Source organism: Falco biarmicus, chromosome 6 (genome assembly GCF_023638135.1).
Source record: "Falco biarmicus isolate bFalBia1 chromosome 6, bFalBia1.pri, whole genome shotgun sequence".
In the NCBI taxonomy this organism is placed as follows: domain Eukaryota; kingdom Metazoa; phylum Chordata; class Aves; order Falconiformes; family Falconidae; genus Falco; species Falco biarmicus.
This window is the reverse complement of record NC_079293.1, coordinates 46302989-46324508: the sequence shown is the minus strand read 5'-3', so window position 1 is coordinate 46324508 and position 21520 is coordinate 46302989. Positions and strand designations below refer to the sequence as shown.

The 21520-nt window shown below is 38.7% G+C and overlaps 1 protein-coding gene across 15 annotated transcripts in view; it reads left to right on the top strand.

Annotated features, from left to right (window-relative positions):
- SYNE1 (spectrin repeat containing nuclear envelope protein 1) overlaps positions 1–21520 on the top strand; it is a 316992-nt gene that overhangs the window by 199574 nt on the left and 95898 nt on the right. For 10 of the 15 annotated variants that reach the window (XM_056344229.1, XM_056344228.1, XM_056344232.1 and 7 more), the window contains 9 exons: positions 595–780; positions 3159–3281; positions 5397–5579; positions 6788–6931; positions 10246–10440; positions 11491–11631; positions 17724–17891; positions 18742–18903; positions 20189–20383. In XM_056344229.1, the coding sequence (XP_056200204.1) occupies positions 595–780; positions 3159–3281; positions 5397–5579; positions 6788–6931; positions 10246–10440; positions 11491–11631; positions 17724–17891; positions 18742–18903; positions 20189–20383 (1497 nt within the window). Of the gene's footprint in view, positions 1–594; positions 781–3158; positions 3282–5396; positions 5584–6787; positions 6932–10245; positions 10441–11490; positions 11632–17723; positions 17892–18741; positions 18904–20188; positions 20384–21520 lie in introns of all 15 variants that reach the window. The other 5 variants (XM_056344233.1, XM_056344220.1, XM_056344217.1 and 2 more) reach the window with 3 other exon arrangements.

The following is a 21520-nucleotide window of genomic DNA, read 5'->3' as shown; positions in this document are numbered from 1 at the left end:
GCTACCTTCACTTACACTGCAGCAGTATAGTATGTCACACTTTATTATTCTGAATAAGAACCTTCAGACAATTTATCCTCAGGATAGCTGGCAGATTGCATTTCTTGTTTTGTTTTTTTGCTATGGCTTTTTCCCTGCATCAAAATTTTATGAGGATATGGGCTTAATCAATGTCATCCCACAGAACCCTTTGGTAGCCATTTTTTAGGAAGCATTAATGACTACATCCAATTGCTTTCTGCTGCATCCTATTAGGTACATCAGGTTTCCAGAACAAATCCAATCCATAGATTATGACCATTTTATTTTTGCAGGCAAGTGTGTATAGCAAAACACTAAAATGAATGTCTTGGTAACTACAGCTGCTGAAGCTTCATGACTTAAGCTTTTGTTTCTCAGTCTCCGTAAGCTAAAGCACTTAAGCAATATGCTTAATTCTGAGTGTATGCTGAAGCCTTACAGGAAATCTTTGGAACCTAATTATATGCTTACAGACATATAAGAATTGAGGACTTCAAAGGACAGGAATATAATTAAAATGTATTTAATCTGAAGCTTAATTCTGGCATTCAGTTTGTGCATATCTCTGTCTAGGCTATGCTTGATGAGTCTGGAGATATTCATGGTGATCTTGAGGCCATGAGTGAGAAGATTGAGTATCTGTCAAGTGTATACTGTACTGAAGAAATGTCACAGCAAGTGCTGGAACTGGGGCGGCGGACAGAGGAATTACAGCAAGTTATCAAAGTGCAGCTACCAAATCTCCAAGATGCTGCCAAGGTATATAAAAGCAGTTCTTGTAATGCTAGCTGACAGCTATGGTGGTGCATGCATCGTGTTTCTGAGACTATTAGCAGTGCAGATTATCTGTGGTCTATAAAGAGCATGATTGTGTTGTCTAAAGTTACATGTCTTGTGCCATTTGAGATACTGCCTTCTGATGCTGCTAGATGGGGGCAAGATTTCTGCAGGTTGTGTCATATCTGCCCATTCTGGATGGATGTATTGGGGATCGTGGCGTGTCTCAAATAACACCTATGTTTAGATAATTGAAAAATGTCTGTGTTGGAGAGTACATGACATTTCCTTTATTTTTCTTTTAAAAGATATTTAGAGCTTGCTATCAATTAATTCAGATCAGTACTGGACCAGACCAGGATTCCATACTGTAAGACCTGCCTCTACAAGAGAGTGCAATGAAAAGAGTGATTGTGCTTATTCATGTCCCTAATATTTCTGTGCAGATATTCCATATGTATTTATTATTAATGTAAATGTGTGTAATGCCTGTGCAGTGACTGAGGGCATGGTAAACTTTAAAAAAAAAAAAAATCATACAGTAATTCAGGAAAAAATATGAATATAGGAGTGATGTAATTAGTATATTTATAGGGGTTCTTCTGCTGTCAGCTGCTACAGTTACACACTACTAAACAGAAAACCAGCAAAATGAAACTTGAAAGAATAGGCTATCACCAACTGTTAGGATGATTGCAGCTGAGGTTAAAAATGGTCCTTCTCCATTTTTTACTCTTATTTCACAATATTTATAAGACAGCAGAAATGCTCCAGCTGCAACAGCCTTAACAGTGTAACAGGTTTTGAAGAAGACTTCTTTCTATTACAAAAGCACAAATCAGTAAACCACACTTGGAGCTGAAGGCTTTTATTATTATTTTTTATTATTTTTCATGGAACAAACCAGAGATTTGTGTACAAGTAAACATAGTGGAAGTTAAATTTACTAGCTTCAGTTCTCAGAGAAATATTGGAACAATTGAATAAACTATTTGTAAATTCCTATAAGAAAACATGGTGATGAACAGAAGACAACAAAAATTTATGAAGGAAGAAAATCATATCAAAAGTGTCCAATTTAATGTAAATGTAATAGATTTGTATATAAATGTACGGTATGTCATCTAACTTGATTTTAATAATTTTCACATGATATTGCTAACAAAGTTATTAAGCTTTTCTAGTTGAAAATACAATAAGTAGGTGTAAAGCTGGCTACAGAAAACTTACCAGGTGTGTAATTATCAGTGGTTCACAGACAGAAAGGAGGGATACATCAAGTAGGGTTTTGCAGGGTTCTCCCTTGGATCTGGTACTATTCAGTATTTTTATTAATGAGTTGTATGATGGTTTAGAGATCATGGCTTTTGGGATGCTTAGACAACACCAAATGTACAGGGTCTACCTGAAAAAAATTAAGCTGCTATTCAACAGACAGGTGCAAATTGTTATGTGTAGGCAGGAAGAACCAGACATGTGCTCCTCTGAATGAGGAACTACTGGCTTGGCACGCCCTGTTGAAAGGTGTTAAGTTTAACAATGTGGATCACGGGAATATGACTAAACACTGTCACATCATTGTAAAAAATCCAAACACCATACAGAAAATAAAGTATATAATTGTAAGGTATGTGAAGCAGTCCTTTTGTTCTACCTGTTGGTCACCAACAAGGTTACAGCTTTGTCAGATTTTGCACTTGAAGAAAGATGTGGACCAGCTGGGGAAAGAACAGAGGGTAGTGATGGTTTTGATATGTAGAAAGTATGCCTGTAAAAGTATTATCCTAACATGATGAATTCAGAATAAAATTCATTTCTTCTTCATGTCTGTTGTTAATGGGATAGTAAGTAAAAGATTGAAATGGCAACAAAAGATGACTTCATGTCAGACCATCAGAAAAAGCTTTCTACAAAAATAGAGTACTGAAGTAGTGGAATATGTTTTCTGTAGACTTAAGGGGGACTCCACTACTAGTGGTCTTTAAGAACAGTCTAAAGATCAGCCAGTTGTGTCCTGTCTTATTACAGGAAGATGACTGGAGGACATCTTGAGTTCCTTTCTAGGCCTCGAACTTTATGAAATTAGCTTTATAAAGTACATGCTATATTTGACATTGAGGAAGTATTTAAAATAATAATTGGTGTGAGACCTCTTTTTCTAGACTGCCATATGACTGGTATTTTTATCCAATATGGTAAACATCTAAAATTCATTGTTAAAAGTTTGAATTAGTTTTGGCATTATATGTAAGGGACATAGCTACAAAATCCAGACGGCTGTATTTATAGTGATTTTTTTCTTTTTTTCTCTTTTTTTTTTTTCTTATTTATCCCTGAATCAACTGTGTTGTGTGTTATAGGACATGAAGAAATTTGAAGTTGAGCTGAGAGCCCTGCAGGCTGCTCTGGAGCAGGCCCAAGCCACACTGACCTCTCCAGAGCTTGGGCATTTGAGCTTGAAAGAACAACTTTCTCACAGACAGGTAAAAGGCCAGGAGCTCAGAGTTAGCTCTTGAGTTGTGTGAGTTTACACAGAAAATAATGAATATTGGTGAGACTGATTGTGGTTTTTCTTAGGTGGGTCATTGTTTCAGAGTCTAGCCCAAAATTACTGCCGAGGGAATAAGGGATGGAACAGGAAAAATCATTCCCTCAAAGGGAGTGGTTGAAGTATAATCCATTATGAGTCTGTCCTTAGGTTGATGCAATTCAGAGAAATCTGCATCCAATCCAAGCTTAATCCTTAGTAATAGTAAAGCTCAGTTCTTGTCCAGTGTTTTTCATCAACAAGTTCTTAAAGTAGTACTTCAAAAGGAAGTCTATAGATTGTTGTCACCATTTTACAGATAGAGATGCAATGAGAGGCTGTTGCTAGCTCCCGCAATAGTCAATTGAAAAGCTAAGGAAAATTCAGTCTTCCTTAAGCCCAGTTACACTTTTGTATGTTTAGCTGAATTACCTCCATAAGGTGTTGCTGCTTTCTGTGTTGCTCTTGGCCTACTGTAGTAATTTGTCAATTTGATTTTTTTTGGTCTTGGTCTTGTGACAAGAAAAATAACCCAAATTAGAGCTTTCTGAGTTGCTTAAGAAATATTTCTTGCTGCAAGCTAATAGAGATTTAACTGTCTTAGTGTGCCAGTAAAAACTAAGTGTCAACAGGTCCACTTCAGGATTAAAATCATATGGAAAAAACATATGGATGAAAGGTAAATTTGCAGAGCTTCCCTTTTGGATTAAAATATGTGGTCTTTATTCTAAGCACTTGCAGCCAAATTTCAGAATGTGGCACTGAAGAGTGTAAGTGAAACACATCACTCACTGTAAGAGTAGAGGAACATGGAGTTTACATGGTTGTTTACGTGTGGTCATTGTTCTAGCTGTAGCAGGTCTCACAGTATGACATTCTTTTGTAGAGAAATGGGCAATAGCCCCTGCCCACTTTTTTCACCAAACCAGAGAGGGGGTCTTGGAGGGTGCCTGGCTGGCGTGCAGTCCCCAGGGTACCTCTAGGTGCCCACTGCACAATAAAGTCACCCTTTACCAGCAGTATGGGGCCTGCCAGAGGACAGGCCTCACCAGTGATGTCTGAGGAATAGGTCATTATACGAAATCTCTGGTTACATTATCCTCTATGTGTCATGAAGGCACAGAAATAAAGAGCAAACCACAGTCCTCTCACCAGCATGCACATCAGACCCACTTAGATATCTGTCAGCATATGGCATAGGGGAAGGGAGGTGACTAGTCTCTTTTTCCCTGTTTGGCACATACTTGTCTAGCTGATTTGTATCTATTGAACTTAAAATCTTTTTCTAATGTGCTAAGGTCCTTTTCCTCAACGTCACTTTTCTTTTGTTTGTTTCAATTGTTTTTCTATCTGTGAATACATTAAACTCCCCGATGAAGATGAAAAGAATGCTGACCAAATCTATTCTCCACTCATTGCATTTAGAACCTTCTCATGCATATGAACAGACAGCTTGAATGGACTTTGTGAAGGGAATAGAGACTATTAACAAAGGCATCCAGTGCGTGATTATTCAAAGGAAAAGATTTCTGTGTAGCTGTGTTTCTTTCTGTTTGATTACCTTTTGAATTTTAAGCAACATTTTCAGCCATGGTTTGTATTTCCGAAGGAAGGCTGTGAATGCAACGGGATTCATTTACTGGTTTGAGAATGTGCTTCTGTGTCTCAGCAAGGAGTTCCGCTTGGATTTTAACATTAAAATATGTGTATGCATAAATGACATCTATTCTGCTTTGATTTGTGGATTTTTGTAAAAAATTTTTTCCAAACATGTTAACAGAAATGTTTTGTACTTAATACACTAAGAAATAGGTACTACTGTGCTTTTTCATGAATTATTTTTATTCCTATTCTATGGGCTTTTTGCTTAACAAATATTTAAAAGAATGCTTATTTCAGAATGAGCAACTCCAGAGAAAGCATATCCAGATCGTATTCAATTTAGAAAATAGATAGTCAAATTTGTTTGGTTTAGTGCTTGAATTGATCATTATTTTTCTTTCACTGCATGAAATGCTCTGGGAGTTCTGCAAAACTGGCTTACTGTGGCACTGACTAACTTTGTTTCTAGCATCTTTTGTCTGAAATGGAGTCACTGAAGCCAAAAGTTCACGCAGTCCAAGTATGTCAGAGTGCCCTGAGGATTCCCGAAGAGGTGGTCACTGGCCTGCCAATGTGCCACAGTGCCCTCCGGCTTCAGGAGGAGGCCAGCCGCCTGCAGCACACTGCCATTCAGCAGTGTAACATCATGCAGGCAAGTATAACTCCAGCCCATAAATTACTCAGAGTAACTTGAACAGTGCCATACAACTTGTGATGAAAACAGAGAATTTCATACCGCTGTGCATTCCTCTTTTCCATGTTGTCCCATTAGGGAGTTCCCCACTAAACCTGCGTGGTTTTGGAGGTTTTAACATTCATGATCATGTTAATTGATTATTTACTCATCAGACTCATCTTGGTTCCCTTCTCTTGCTAAGTTTTTTTTAATGCTGTTAGGGTTAACTAAACAAATAGCTAATATATAATTGTATGCAGATTAATTTTATAATATATATAATCAGTTAACGACACTAGTATATTGTTACATCAACTGTGTATAATGATTGCATAAAAACTACTGAGTTAATGAAATAGCTTTCTAGGATAAAAATAATGATATTTTTCTCTTTATTTAAAATGTGTATTTTCTTTGTCATTTTGGAGTCCATCATCTTTAAAATTTGCATTTTCAAATTTTGCTAAATACAAGAAACCGAGGTTTAGTTTGATTGTTTGAATTCATAATTAAACATGTACAAGGTATTTCCAAAAAAGAACAGAATAAGCTTTTCTTTCCTGCTATTTAGCGATACAAAAATGCATAGTGAGCTCGGGTGCAACCACAGAGCTTCAAGTTACATAAAATAAATGTCACACTGAAAAGTTTTAAAAACAACTTAGACAAACTGCAGGTGAATTTATAATAGAACTGATGTTACACTGGTAGGATAATGGTCTGAATCAATCTTCATAGTTATCTCCCAGTTTTATTTTCTGTAAAATCTGATTTTTTCCTATAGTGTTTCCACTTCATAAATGGAGACTTGAAGTGTAAAAGCAGATGAAAATGCTTTATAGTAAACCCACGAGACTAGGCAATGCTATCTTTTGGTGGGTATGTTTTGTGCAGACACTTGTGGAAGAAGTAGTTCTAGCTCCTTCTATTGGGTGTCTAAAACATCATGTTATGTGAACTGTTTTTTGGAGATAGTTAAATAAATGAAACCATTGAATTCATTGCAGTTCACAATATTTCTGAATGGACTTTCTCCTGACTGTATTCGAGCTTTGTTTATCCAGATGCAAGTGCCAGTTAGATGTATGTTTGCTCCACTTTAGAAGGGGGATCAGTCATCCTTGGACTAAGTAATTATTTATTTTCATGTACACACTCAAGTTATTTTTTTTTCCCCTCTCTAGGAAGCAGTGGTTCAGTATGAGCAATATGAGCAAGAAATGAAACATTTACAGCAAATGATAGAGAGTGCCCATCGTGAGATCCAAGGCAAGCCAATAGCAACCAGCAACATACAGGAGCTCCAGGTCCAGATTTCACACCATGAGGTAGGAGAGCCAAAATGAACATGGGCTCAATGGCAGTTCATTGACACCCAAAAATTTTCTTCATAAGCAATGGTCATAAATTAGCTGAGTAGCTTTTGAGACTTACTCAACTAGCCTTGAGCAGATAAGACTTAATACGAGATAGGAAAATCATGCTATTAGTATAGTGTGGAGTATTAATTTGTTTATTCAGTTAGATACATCTTAATCTCCAGGCAACATTATGACAAACAAAAGCACTGCACAGTTAAGGGACTTAACATAGGTACTTGACTGAGAAATGTCCCAGAAGTCAATGTTAGGTGATCACTTCTAGTTCAGTGATACTTACATATATATAAAAAACTATATATGTATCTATGTATATATATCCTAAAGCACTTACTCATTTCCATCCTAGTAACATTTTGTGAAAGAACACCAAGGAACTTGAATCATAGGAAAACCACCGTAGATTTGGAGGAAAACTCTGTGACATTTGCTTCAAAGGCTTCTTTTAAAGTAATTGTTGGGAAGAGTTTTGTCCTATGTAGTTACAGGTCCTGCCCTCAAACTCATTGACCATTAGCCCTTGAATGAGTTGGAATAGCCTCATGGGAGCTCCTGCCCTTTCCCTTTCCCATGTCTTCTTTTTATTTCTTGGGATAGAAAATGCACCACTGATCTCTCTGTGTCACTTGGCACCAGATGGCACCATTTCTTTACCTTTGAATTACAGCATTTATGCTATTATGTAATGTAACATAATGTTATATGTGTTGCTCATTTTCTAGCCTGTTACAAAAGTTAGTATCAATGCAGAGCAGTTTGCTTAAACACTTCTGGGTTTTTTAGTACTGAATTAATAATGCTACTATTTTCTATTCAAATGTTCTGGAACAGCAAATGCAGGAGAGTGACTTCAGCCGTTACAGGGTAATATTGCTGCAGGAAGGAATGATGCTGCAGGGAGAAATGAATTAAAAATGGGGTAGCATCTGCATTTGAACAAGTTCAGTAGCTAGGAGGCTTCTCAATGTCTGCAGGAAGACAGCAGCTTTACTCTTGCAATGTTAGAATCAAGCAGAGTGGACAGGTTTCATACTTGCAAGCTTTCCGCATTTAGGGGTAAGGAGTTTTGAAAGACTGAGAGATGCATATTTTTGTCTCATATTTTGTCGTCTAAATACCCGTGGAAAATACAGCATAAAAGGGATATATTGAACCCTATATTATTGTGCTGTTTCAAAAAGCAAGTCTGTAAAGATGTTTGAGTGTTATTAATTTAAGAAAACATCAATTACCAGGTTCCCTGTTGAAGCCTGCCCAAACAAGAACTTAAAGGGACATTTGTAGTAGCTATATTTAGAACTAAAATAAGAGGAAGAACACAGAAGAAAAGGATACCCTGATTTGTAGGAAGCTTGTGTTACGGTGCATATGTGTGTTTACTGAATTGTGTTTTTTTAGTCTTTCAGTTAAGAACGTGGGCAAGTATCTCTATACTTGTGAATTATTTTAATGGATAATACAGTACCTCATAGGATATTGCTTTTATAAGTCACTTTATTTTTTTCACAATCATATTTTTGCCTCCTTTTCTTTTTCTTTGTTTTCAGTTGAGAAAGGTATGTTAGGTACTCAGTGCATTGGACAATAATGTCACAAATGTTATTGTATCTTGGTAACATTGATGGAGTTAAATCAGTATATTGAATGACAATAATTTCCTACTGGACCTCAGAGATGTCATTCATTGAGCATTAGTGAATGAGTGGTACTTGCCAAACAGAGCAGATAACTATTCCAGCTGCTAGACATTGAAGTTATGGCTTCATTTGATTGCGGTTTGGTTTTCAGTTGATCTAGTTGATGTTTTATACTCAAGACTTTGTTTAAGGCTTCGAGCTCCAAGAGAACTCCTTTTGTTGCTGGTATGACAGTGACCAGGTACCGCTGAAACCCAGGCAGTAAAATGTCATCCTCAGTCTTTGTGCTGCTTCCATTTCTAACTTTGTGTTTCTTTCTGACTTTACTGCACTGTGATTTTAAGGAAATGGTTTCCTGAAAATGTTACGCAACCAAAAAAAATGTTTTCATGTTACCAGCCTGAAGCAGTAATCTTAATTACTTTTTAAAATATATTGTAATTATTTATTATTATAGCTACTCAGTCTTGCAACTTCTGTTGCTGTTTTTCCTTGAAAATTTGTAATTGTTGAAGAAATAAAAGCAGATATAAAAACAAAGCAGAAACATATTCAAATGCATAATCACTGATTTAGCAGGCAAGCTTATACAAATGCTGTTTTCACTTTCTAGATCAAAATTCTATCATGTTATGGAGCCTCTAGGGAGACAGGAACAATAACTTTGGCAGAAATGTGAAAATCTTCCACCATTTTTTTATTTTAAGTGTATTAATTTAAAGCTTTGAAACTGGACAGTGAACTGGGCAGCAGTACAGGGTAGGAGAGAAGTCAGTTTCTAAGGCTATTGTTTTCCATCTTTCTTCTCTGATTAAACTTAAACTTATGATGGTGTTTGGCCATGCAGATAGACCGTTTCATGGCCATAGAAAACCAATACTTTAAAAAAAACCTGTGCTTTAGGTCAGATTCCCCAGCTTTTTTTAAGAAAGTTTAGTACGGAGTGCAGCTCAGCTTTAACTCTGAAGACTGTCACAAAACCAAAATAAGATTAAAATACAGCTTATCCAAACATTGCAAAAAACAATCCAGCCTGCATTTAATCTTATTATGTGACTGTTCCTATCACATTTGATCTTGTTAGACCCTGTGAGTTATTGTTTGAACAATTCATTCTTTCTGGCGAGCGCTGAATGGGCTTTTTTTTTTACAGCTGCGGTTACCGCATGACCTCATTTCCATGGCACGCTCCGTGCAGAGGAGCTTCGTTTTCCTCAGAGAAATGGAAATAGGACAGGGAAGAAAAATAGGACAGGAAGAGGGAGAGACGTTGCCCTTTGCAGCAGCCTGGAGCCCACAGACTGTGTCAGGCTCGGGCTGGGTGCAGGCGCGCCTTGTCCCGCCCTCCCCTCCGCAATGCACAGCGCTCTCCGCAGGCAGCGCTTTCCGGCGCGGCCCCAGCGCGCCGCGCGCTCTCCGCAGGCAGCGCTCTGCGGTGCGGCCCGGCGCAGCCCGCCCCTTCCCTCCGCGGGCGGCAGGCTGGTGCGGTGCCCGGGGGCAGCGCTGGGATGGGCCCGGCTGGGCCCGCCGGGGAGAGCGCGCCTTTGCCACGAAAGCTGAAATGCTGCGGCGCCTGTGGCCTTTATGGGCAGGCTCTGCATTAGGGGAAAAAATATGTTTCCTCAGGAGCTGGCTCAGAAGATCAGAGGATACCAGGAGCAAATTGCTTCCTTGAATTCGAAGTGCAAGATGCTGACAATGAAAGCAAAACATGCCACCATGCTGCTGACAGTGACAGAAGTGGAGGGGCTTTCAGAGGGAATGGAGGAGCTGGATTCAGACCTGCTTCCAGCACACCCCACTCACCCCTCGGTGGTTATGGTAAGGAATGCATTACTCTCCATACAGCTTATCCGAGCTGCTTGCTGCTGCAGCGTTGCCATGCTCCTGTGTAGCAAATTGCTGCAGCTCACAGCTATATTTTGCTTTTGAAATGGCTGAAGTGTGGCAAATCAAACAAGTTGCAGCTTCCCCTTACTGTATTTTGCTTTATATGGGTTTTCAAGATTGTTGATAAAGGATGAAGTAATTTAACAGACGAACAGCGGAAGTTGTCTGTAACAGGATGCAAATAAAGTGCTTTTTTGTGGCTGTCAGCATGCACGAGCAAACACTAAGAAACTACTGAATTGCAGTAATAAGATAAAACCAGAATAAATATTATCTTGCAGTGTGTAGGGTTTACACACCATGTTTTTAAATCTCTTAAGATGTTGATGTGATAATTGACATTATGCTGCTATATTCTCAGATGGGAGTGTTGGAAATGAAAGCTGGCAAAGTACTGCCATAGGCCTCACATTTGGATTACTCTGCTTTTGTTTGTTTCTGTCTGGGTCTCATTACAAACATACTGCTGGTGCTGTTGGGATCTGAGTCAAAATAGAGTGCAGATTTCAGGATTTATCACTGTATAACAGCATTGGGGAAGCAAGAAAAGTATGTTGCTACTGTATTCTGTGTATTCTATATTTCAAGTCTATTCCATGCTGTTCTATCCAGGCCTGGATACTGAGGCCAATGCAGCGTTATTTTGTGGCTCTCCATAGTACTTACATATGAAACAATGATTATATTAAAAGACGTTTAGGCAAACTCTATTTGTTATTATTAAGTTCCTTGCTATACATTTGCTTTTAAATTCATCAGGGTACACGGGAGTGTGTTCATACTGAAGTATGACAAGTAAATGAGACTATTGATTCAATCAGATTTTTAAACTGGTAAATGTAAAAGCATGAAAAGGACTAAATAATGTCATGGTAGTTCTGGCCATGTTTGTGTTTCTTGTTTTGATATCAGTATAAGTCAAACCTAAGCTGAGGTAACTGATTTTCTTCCTGTGCTCTGGGGTTGCTTTTCCTGTGGCAGATGACTGCTGGTCGCTGTCACACGCTGCTCTCCCCTGTCACTGAGGAGTCTGGGGAGGAGGGAACCAACAGTGAGATTTCTTCTCCACCTGCCTGTCGCTCTCCCTCACCTGTGGCTAATACAGATGCTTCTGTTAACCAGGTACCTCCCTCTTGGCATTCGTTCTACTTTTATCTCAGACATGCATGATTCCATTCCACAAATGGTTTATTTAATCCTCTGGAAAAATATTTACATATAGCTCCAAGGAACTGAGGCTTAACTTCTAACCTAACTGAACCTTCGGGTTGTAGTTCAAAATGGATACAGACACTGACTTCTGATTCAAAAATGTATAAATCTGGTTTTACAGCTATTCACTGTTCTTAAAAATAAATTTTAAGTGACAATTACAAAGCTCTTCCATGTGACTACTATTTTCCATTTATAACTTAATTTTCTCAGTAGTACTCAATGGAATTTTGCATCCTGAGAAAATATGCAGTTTTGTGCCCCCCTTAATAAAACATTGCATTATGTCCATATACGTCTGTCTTACTGTACATTGTAGTGTTGAAGTCACTATCTGATACTTTCTACTTAATACCATTTCAAGTATTAACTTTCATGTATTTTTTTCCCCATGTGGTGTTCATTCCATACTTTCCATGACAGTCCATTTTAAGTGCTAGTGAGGTAGATCAGTGAAATCACTGAAGTTAGATTTTTAAATCAAAACTGAGGGCTCTTGCACTTTTAATGGGAGGAAGTGTGCATCAGCATTCATTAAAAAAGCAAGCAGTGAACCAGCATGCTGAGCATCATGCATGTGAAAGCACACATAAAAGCTTTAGAAGTTAAGTTTTAGAAGTTTAGAAATGAGCCTTAGGAGTAGTCACCACCTCACTGAGCTCATCATGTTGTGGGTTTTGTGGTTGTTTTCTTGGTTTTGCATTTGTGACTGCTTCCAAAATCGACCACTGCAGACTTCAAGGGTAGAGTGTGTTGCGTTGCATTGCTGAGTAAAATTAGGAAAGTCTGAACAAGATGTCTGTTGATTCCTTCCACTGATTTCAAGGATGCATATGTTGCTATAGAAGTTGCTAAGTATAAGTGATTTATATTCATGAGCTGATGTGAGAAAGAATACTAAGGTGAGATAGTAAGAATGGTGAAAAAATCTTCAACAGCTCTATAAAAATTTTATATAATGCATTATAAGGATTTTTCTGGTGTTCCATCATTTCAGATAATCAGAACTTTCCCAGTAAAATTTACTTATAGTTGAAAAGCAGCTATACATTTCAGCACAAAAATCTCATGACAGTGTTAATCGGTGAAAAAGGATGAAGAGCAGCTTGCTTCCTAATAAACAAGACCAATGTCAGTTCATTACATTTCTCTGAAAATGTAAAACCAAGCTAACAACTCCAGTAACTAATAATAAGGAAACCCCAGTGAAGGTGCTGTTGTACCATGAACTGACACTAAAATGCAGGTTTTAGAACCTGTGATTTACTAGGACAAAATTGAACAAAAAAATGATGTCTTTCATGTAGCAGAAGATCTTAAATTTGATCTTTAAAATATCATAAAATTGATGGTGTTATAATAATCTAAAAAAATTACAGATGAAGGTTTCTTCAGTGTGGTTAATGTTGAAACAAACTGCATGTACTAAACAGTAGGTGGAAGAACATTCCAAAATGCAGTGGTTTACTTACAAAATACTTAGGTTCATACTCAGATGAGACTAAAACTAAAGAAGCTATGAAACTACCAGTGCTGATCACGATGAGTGCCCAGGGAGACTTCAGGAAAGAAGGTTGGTTAAAAAAATATATGCTAGAGATTAGTGAATTAGAAGCTTAAATGTAAGTTGAAAATATTTTGTATTCAATGAGACTCAGCAAAACTGATTTCGAAATATTTTGGTTTAAAAAGTAGCCAGTGTTCAGAGAAATAAATTCTCACAGGAAAATCGTCTGCAAAGTACCAGAAAAACATGTGAACAGGAACTCTAGGAAAAAAACTAAAAGCTCTTAGGAAGTAAGGGTTGAGGAGGGAAAGGTTGGGTGTTAAGACTGTTTTTAAATTAATCCCTAATAATCTTTATACAGTCTTTCATCAGGGTTTCATAGTATCTCTTAATAGTGAAATGCAGTTAGTCTGAATTCAGACATCTGTGCACTATTTTTACATCACTAACAGGTAATGATAATATAAAACCAGTGCCAACGACATATTAGTGAAAATACTGGCTCTACGTATTGAAATAGATTAAAATAACTATAAATACAAGAACATGAGAGTTCTAGCACTAGTGTAAATTAACAGTTGCCCAGGTTGTTTGTTTTATACTGGAACTCCTCTAAAAATAATGTGATGGTGGGAAATATAAAAATGTTAATTTTAAGAAGACTGAGGAATTTCATAGTATATAATATTTTGGCAATAGATAATAGTCCTTCAGTTTATTCTGATATATATTTCATATATATATGATATATATAAAATAACAGTTTATTCTGATATATAGCAAAATCAGACACTTCATCTGTGCTGTAGTACTGAAGAAGAATCCTTTGGGGCTAAAACTTCTCAAGATACAGTTGATTAAAATTTGGCACATTTTTTAAAACTTGTTTTCCAGATACACAGTGCAGAGCAGTTGAACTGGAAAACCTGAAGTGTTGACACAAAGCCTTGAAGGCCACAGCTAATTGTGTAATTCAAGTCTTCAGCACTGGGTCGCTGTCAATGTCTTTCTATCTTCTTCTTCTACACAGCCTACTTAATCATTCTTTTTCCTTCCCTTATGAAAACCCATCTAGGGTGCAACAGTCCTTGTTAAATATCTTCTGGAATCTAAACGCACCCTTTGCCCTTACATCCTATTGAGTGCTGTTCATTGGCTAATTTTCATAAAAACGTGCATTAGATGTTAGGGCCTTTATAGGGGCAACAAAATCTGTTACTTCTAAGAACATCTGGATTCACACCACCATCATGTGAAAGCTCTGCCAAAAAACCCTGCAATGTTCTATGCTCCAGAAAGTAGCTGAAAAGATGGGGAAGGATTGCTTTTCCCTCTCTGTAATAGCAAGTCCTTTATTCTGGAAACCGTGATTAAGAAGTCTCAAAAGCACAGCTTTTTTGTTGGCCTTGAGAGAGGACTAGCTAAGGGATGGAGAGTAGCTGCAGACAAAATGAGAAGTTGCCTGCACTGGTGCAATTTTTCACTGCAACTTGGAAAGATGGCTTGTGATCAGAGAAAAAATCCTGAAATTGCAGTACTGAGTGCTGTTCTAGGCTGTTACTTATTCCCTGTTGGCTCTTTGACATTATGAGCACTTTCATCATTAAATTTTTCAAGATTCCCAATTATTGCCTTTGAAAGAATTACCTCCTTTGACACTTTTGGTCAGTGTGATGGGAGTAACCTGGCTTCAATGCTTTTCCAGAGCTTGTTTGGTTTTGTTCACATATGATATTAGATAACGTATTGAAATAGCATTGGGAAATAAAGATTCTGCTCCAAATCAGGATCCTAATTATACTCTGAGCTCTGCTACTTCAGAAGTAGTCTGGTTTAGTACCTAAACAGAATTGCAGAATGGTTGAGGTTGAAAGGGATGTCTGGAGGTCATCTGGTTCCACCCCCCTTCCTCAAGTTGGGCCACATACAACAGGTTTTCCAGGACTATATGCAGGTGACTTTTGAGTATGTCCAGGGATGAAGACTGCAAAAATTTCCTGGGCAGCTTGTCCCAGTGCTCAGTCATTCCCTCACAGTAAAAAAATCTTTCCTGATATTCAGAGGGAACCTCCTGTGTTTCAGTTGTGCATGTTACCTCATGTTCTGTCACGGGGCACCACAAAAAGATCCTGGCTGTACCTTCTTTGCACCTTTCCTTCAGGTATAGAATAGAATCACAGAATCCTTTAGTTTGGAAAGGACCTTTAAGATCAAGTCCAACCATTAACCTAGCACTGCCAAGTCCACCACTAAACCATGTCCCTAAGTGACACATCTGCAGGTCTTTTAAATGCCTCCAGGGATAGTGACTCAACCACCTCCCTGGGCAGCCTGTTCCAATGCTTGACAACATTCTTGGTGAGACATTTTTCCTAATACCCACTTTAAACCTCCCCTGGCACAACTTGAGGCCGTTTCCTCTTGTCCCATCACTTGTTACGCAGGAGAAGAGACCAACACCCACCTCACTACAGCCTCCTGTCAAGCAGCCATAGAGAGTGACAAGGTCCCCCCTGAGCCTCCTTTTCTCCAGGCTAAACACCCCCAGTTCCCTCAGCCACTCCCCATCAGACTTGTGCTCCAGACCCTTCCCCAGCTCCGTTGCCCGTCTCTGGACACGCTCCAGCACCTCAGTGTCTGCCTTGCAGTGAGGGGCCCCCACCTGAACACAGGGTTCCAGGTGCGGCCTCACCGGTGCCGGGTACAGGGGGGCGATCACTGCCCTCGTCCTGCTGGCCACACTGCTTCTGACACCAGCCAGGACACTGTTGGCCCCCTTGGCCACCTGGGCACACTGCTGGCTCATGCTCATGGCTGTCACCCAGCACCCCCAGGCCCTTTCCCACCAGGCCCTTTCCAGCCGCTCTGCCCCAGCCTGTAGCGCTGTGTGGGGCTGGTGTGACCCAGGTGCAGGAGCCAGCACTGAGCCTTGTTGGACGTCATAGAATTGCCCTCAGCCCATCGGTCCAGCCTGTTCAGGTCCCCCTGCAGAGCCTTCCTGCCCTCAAGCCGATCAACACTCCCACACAACTTAGTGTCATCTGCAGACTTCTTGAGGGTGCACTCCATCCCCTTGTCCAGATCATGGATAAAGATACTGAACAGAACTGACCCCAGTACTGAGCCCTGGGGAACATTATTTGTGACCGGTTGCCAACATGATTTAACTCCATTCACCACCACTCTTTGGGAATTTGTATCTATACACATTTAACGTTTGCAGTACAGCAAATGGTCTGCAGTCTGGTTGGTAGACACAGCTCTGTAAGCTGCCAACCAAAAGGCACTTAGTTTTCGCTCAGTCACGTGGCTCAACATGCTGAATTTTCCTCCCGATCATACAGGGTCAGGAAAGAAGAAATTTGAAATGATTGGAGGAGGATTTTCTAAGTACACTTTTCAGTAGTTTATAAGCAACTTTTCATGCAAATATTGTGATAACTCATAGAGGTCCCTGAAAGGAGGGCTTGGGCCAACCTAACAGAAATCACTGGAAAATCTCTTACTAATTTCACGGGCAGCAAAACTGTGTCTTAAAAATTCCATCACGAGCATTTACAAATTCAAAATTATTGAGGAAACTGGACAACAGCTGCTGTGTTGCTTGGTCTGGAGCATAGTTCACCAAGTGGGGCTACGAAGTCAGAAGAAGGAAGACTGCAGAATTTTTCACCATCCAAATAGGTGTAGTGGTAACAGTCACACATGGTTTCAGTTTTCAATAATCCTTGTCATCAAATCTGCTTTCTTGACTTAAATGTAGATACTGTGCATGTTTCCTTACTTTTACATTTTCTATAGACCTTTTTCATTGTCCACCTGCAATAGTTGAAGGAATTCCCGTACACTAAGTATAGAAATTTTGCTGAGAAACAGTTCTGTCCTGCATTTTCAACAGTAATTTGAACATTTGCCAATTTTCCTTAGCATGTTTGGTCTCTTCTCCCACTGTCTTTTCTAAGTTCAGAGTACCCGTTTGTTTGAAGGCTTACTATAAGCTAGTGCTTCATATTCTTTCTTACATCATTGACTAGTCCTTCAGCATATTCTTTTTTGGTTCTTCTGTTGCCTTTTCCGTGCTAGTGTTTGTTAGAGTGATATTCTTTGTCATCTACAGTACCATAACCCACTGTCTGTTGTGGTGGGTTTCCCCCATGTGTAGTTGTGATGATGCTACAACAACACTCCCACTTGGACCACTCCCCTCATGCTTTTCCATGTCTGTCTAGAGTTGCCTCCTGTACCTCTGAGCTAATATGAACATGAAAAATTTGCATCCACAATCTTCATTATAGTGAAGCTCCAAACCATACTCGGTATACTACTATTAAATACTTATTTATTGTGTTACTCAGAGTTTTCCTGGTGATTTTTCGCTTTGTGGGTTTTATTTTCATGGATATATGCAATAGGGCAGTATGTGGGGTGTGAGGTGGGGGGTGTTTATACAGTGTAATTTGTTTAGAAAGTGCAATAATGTGCTTCATGCTTTTAGGACATTGCTTATTACCAAGCCTTATCTGCTGAACAGTTGCAGACAGAAGCTGCTAAAATTCAACCCAGCACTTCAGCCTCCCAGGAGTTTTATGAACCAGGCTTAGAATCAGCTGCTAGTGCCAAATTAGATGATTTGCAGCGTTCTTGGGAAACTCTGAAAAATGTGGTAAGTCTTCATCTGGAGGGTTCAAAATAATCAGCTAGATTGTAAGGAATAAGATGTAAAGAACTGGCTTAGCTAATATTCTTCTCCACAATTCTTGGTTTTCAGGTGGTAACAAGAATTAGTTAGTTGTGATGGGATATTATCTTTGTTCTTTGTTTGATAGCCTGTGCAGGGTAGACCTCCATTAAGAAAAAAATCAGGTCATTAATGCTGATAATTACCTTCAGAAACATTGGCTATTGTCAGACTATATTCCATAACCTAACAGGGAAGTCCACTTATGCCAGATGAGTTGGCAAAAAAGACCCAAGAATCCAGTTTCTCCAAATACTGAGCCAACTTAACGCATTTTCGCATAGTAGTGCGGTGTAATCGTTCAGTGATGTATGAAAATGGTCAAAGTTTTGATTGTATGCTATAAATTTTAATTCTTTTGTGGCATAGTAAGAACTGTGTTTCTAGCAAATAGTGTACATCCATATGTTTCAGTGCATAAGATCTAAAAAAAGGCATGAGAATGTGCCTAGGTTTTCCCTGCTTATTAGACTCCATTTTTTGCAGTCACAGAACCTAGAATTTGGCTGATGATATTTAAATAGATACATATTTTTAATATTACAGAATCATAGAATAATTCAGGTTGGAAAAGACCTTTGAAATCATCAAGGCCAACTGTTGAATGGATATTTTGTTTTTATGATTTATACTCTTTAAAACTTTAATCAAGTTTTTGGTTTTAATCTCGTAAGCCTAGGGAAGTACGAAGATGACCTCGTAAGCCTAGGGACATATGAAGAAAAAGCAGATTCTGTGTCAGAGGTCAGAATGTATATTTTCCATTCCTCTTCAGATCAGTGAAAAGCAGCGCACACTCTATGAAGCCCTTGAGCGTCAACAGAAATACCAGGACACACTCCAGTCTATATCCACAAAAATGGAGACTATTGAGATCAAACTAAATGAAAGTCTGGAATCAGCCAAAAGCCCGGAGAGCCAGATGGCCGAACATCAGGTAGAAACTTAACATGTGAGAAATAGAGGGAGGGCATGCGTTATCTGTGTATCTTTAGTTCCCTTTTTTTAGATAGTAGTGTTCTTCATGGCTGGATGACTCAAAAACATGTATTAGTTGTATGAACCTTCTCTCTTAACTGTGTCTTGCCTTTCTGGACTTCCTGCTGTTCTAAAGATGGTGTAATGGGGATTCTTTTAAGAAGTAGCCTTTTAAGAAAGTAAAATAGACCATAAGAGTTTGTCCTGGCAAAATTTTCACCAAAATCTTTTTTTCAAGATTGCGTTCAGTGGCACCTATTCATGCTGTTCTTCAGCATCAGTGCTACTAGTGTATATCGACTATGTATAATGTTTCTGTGTTTACTAAGATCATAACCGATACTGATGCATTGTAAATTGATGTAAATACAATCTTTGCCTTGTTAAACAAAATAAACAAAATAAACCAAAAGACACAAAAAATTGCCTCTCAAGGGAAGTCTTGAGAAATGATGCTCTGAATAATAAAAGAATACTTTATCCAGTAACCAATCTTGACACATGTCCAAGTTGTAATCCTCTAAGCCTTCTATCTGATAGCTTGAAACTATCTGGTGGGGCCAGTTCTCATTTCAGTAGGAACTCCATGACCTGAAAAGGGTAACATTTGGCTTTTGCAGTACTGTCTGATGTGCTGTGCATCTAATGTGTATGTATTATCAGGCATGAAGGTAAGGCATCTTCTGTAAGGTATTGGTAATGCAGCATCATTTTGTAGGTATCTTGGAAACTTTTTTATAGGATGAGAATGATAGGAGGAACTTTTACACCATGGAGTTAATCTCGATGTTTTCATCTATTGCTCTATGTTCTTTTCCAGTTAATAAGTTTCAGGATGGAAGCTAATTCATTTCCCTGTTTCTCTCACCGCACACTCACTTAACTAACATTATCTTCACTGTATGTGCTAGAATACCCTGCAGAAAATTTGATGGAAGAATAAATCTGTATGTATAATGTTTTCAAAAGAATTCCGTCTCATGATACATTTGAAATTTAAGATAAGTAATGAAATCAGTTTTTCAGTTATCAGATGCATGGTCCTAGCTTAAGCATCTAAAAGCAGGACCCAGTCCTTCCGAATTCTGACTCTACCAAACCAGCAGTGATATACAGTACTTTGCGTTCATCATGCTCCCTTGAGACAGTCATCTTGAAATTTGTGTTAAACCTGTGCCTCCTGAGGCACTTTCTTCTCACTCATAAATGAAATGAATACTTTCTCTGCTCTCATTTCTAAATAGGCTTTGATGGATGAGATTTTAATGTTACAAGAAGAAATCACTGAGCTTCAGACATCATTAGCCCAGGAGCTAGTTTCAGAACCACTGGATGCAGAAGCTGCTGATCAGCTGGCATTGCAGTCCACTCTCACAGTCTTGGCAGAACGAATGGCCACTATTCGAATGAAGGCATCGGGAAAACGACAACTATTAGAGGTACAAGAAAAAACCTTTTGGATCACATTCCAGATTTTGAGAGCCACTTTTGGCAGACGTGTACTTTCAACAAAGTCCATAGTCACCATTGAATGCTAATAATTTAAAAAGTCATTTTCAGTTCTGCTCATTTCTCAGAATTCCTTTGGCTAATAACTTACATTCTTTTCTAGCAAGACCCTCATCTGATGCTAGGTGATAACTAACCAGAAGGAACTTGGAAACACACTGTAGGTGTCATATTTTGGGTTTTTTTAATATCCACAAGAAGAAGTAATGAAGTGCAGGTATTAAAAGTCATGTTATCTGCAGTAAACTTTTGAAGAGTCACATGTCCAAACTGGGAGACCAGAGAAGGAGAAAGCTTAAAACAAGAAATAACACCTCTTCCAAACTGTTGCATTGTTGTCTACACTCATCTTCCCAGTGATTCACATGCAAACTTTTATTGTGGAAGACGCACCCCTTTATTTCTTTGTCTACCAGCTTTACCAAAAATCCTTTAATACAAAGGTGATTTACATACAGGAATGTTGTGTATCTTATACAGGTGGGAAAATGCAGTCGTGCTAAAGCTGGCTACAGTTTGACTACTTTGAACACTGCAGGGCAGCTTTACTGCTGTACTACTAAGAACTGCAGCAGTGCATTCACAAAGACAGCAACTGCTGCCTTCATAATTTCCAGCATCAATTGATTCTGAAAGACTGAATGAGAACTGGCCCTATGGATCTAAACCATGGTGCTTAGTTGCCGACTGGGGTTAAACCATGACAGTGGGTCACAGGGAAGTCCCAGGGTGCATCAGCTGCATTAGTTCTGTGCAGTCACCTGAAATAGTGAATAGGTCCTTAGAAAATGTCTTTGTTATTCATAAAAAATAACACTAAGTTTTTCCTTTTTAGAACAAAAATAACTTTTACTTAAAAGGGAGTGGAAGTAGATCTTACTGTTTATAGCTTGCACCCCGTAAAGGATCCTACAAACTTCTTGATAATATGTAGGAGGGGATGTTAACTAATAATTTCAAGATAATGCATGAATCAAATATACTACTCTTAACTGTGGTTAGGATTCTGACAGTTGCTTTGATACAATAGCACAAGTATGCCCCAATAATCTGGCTAAGAAATAATG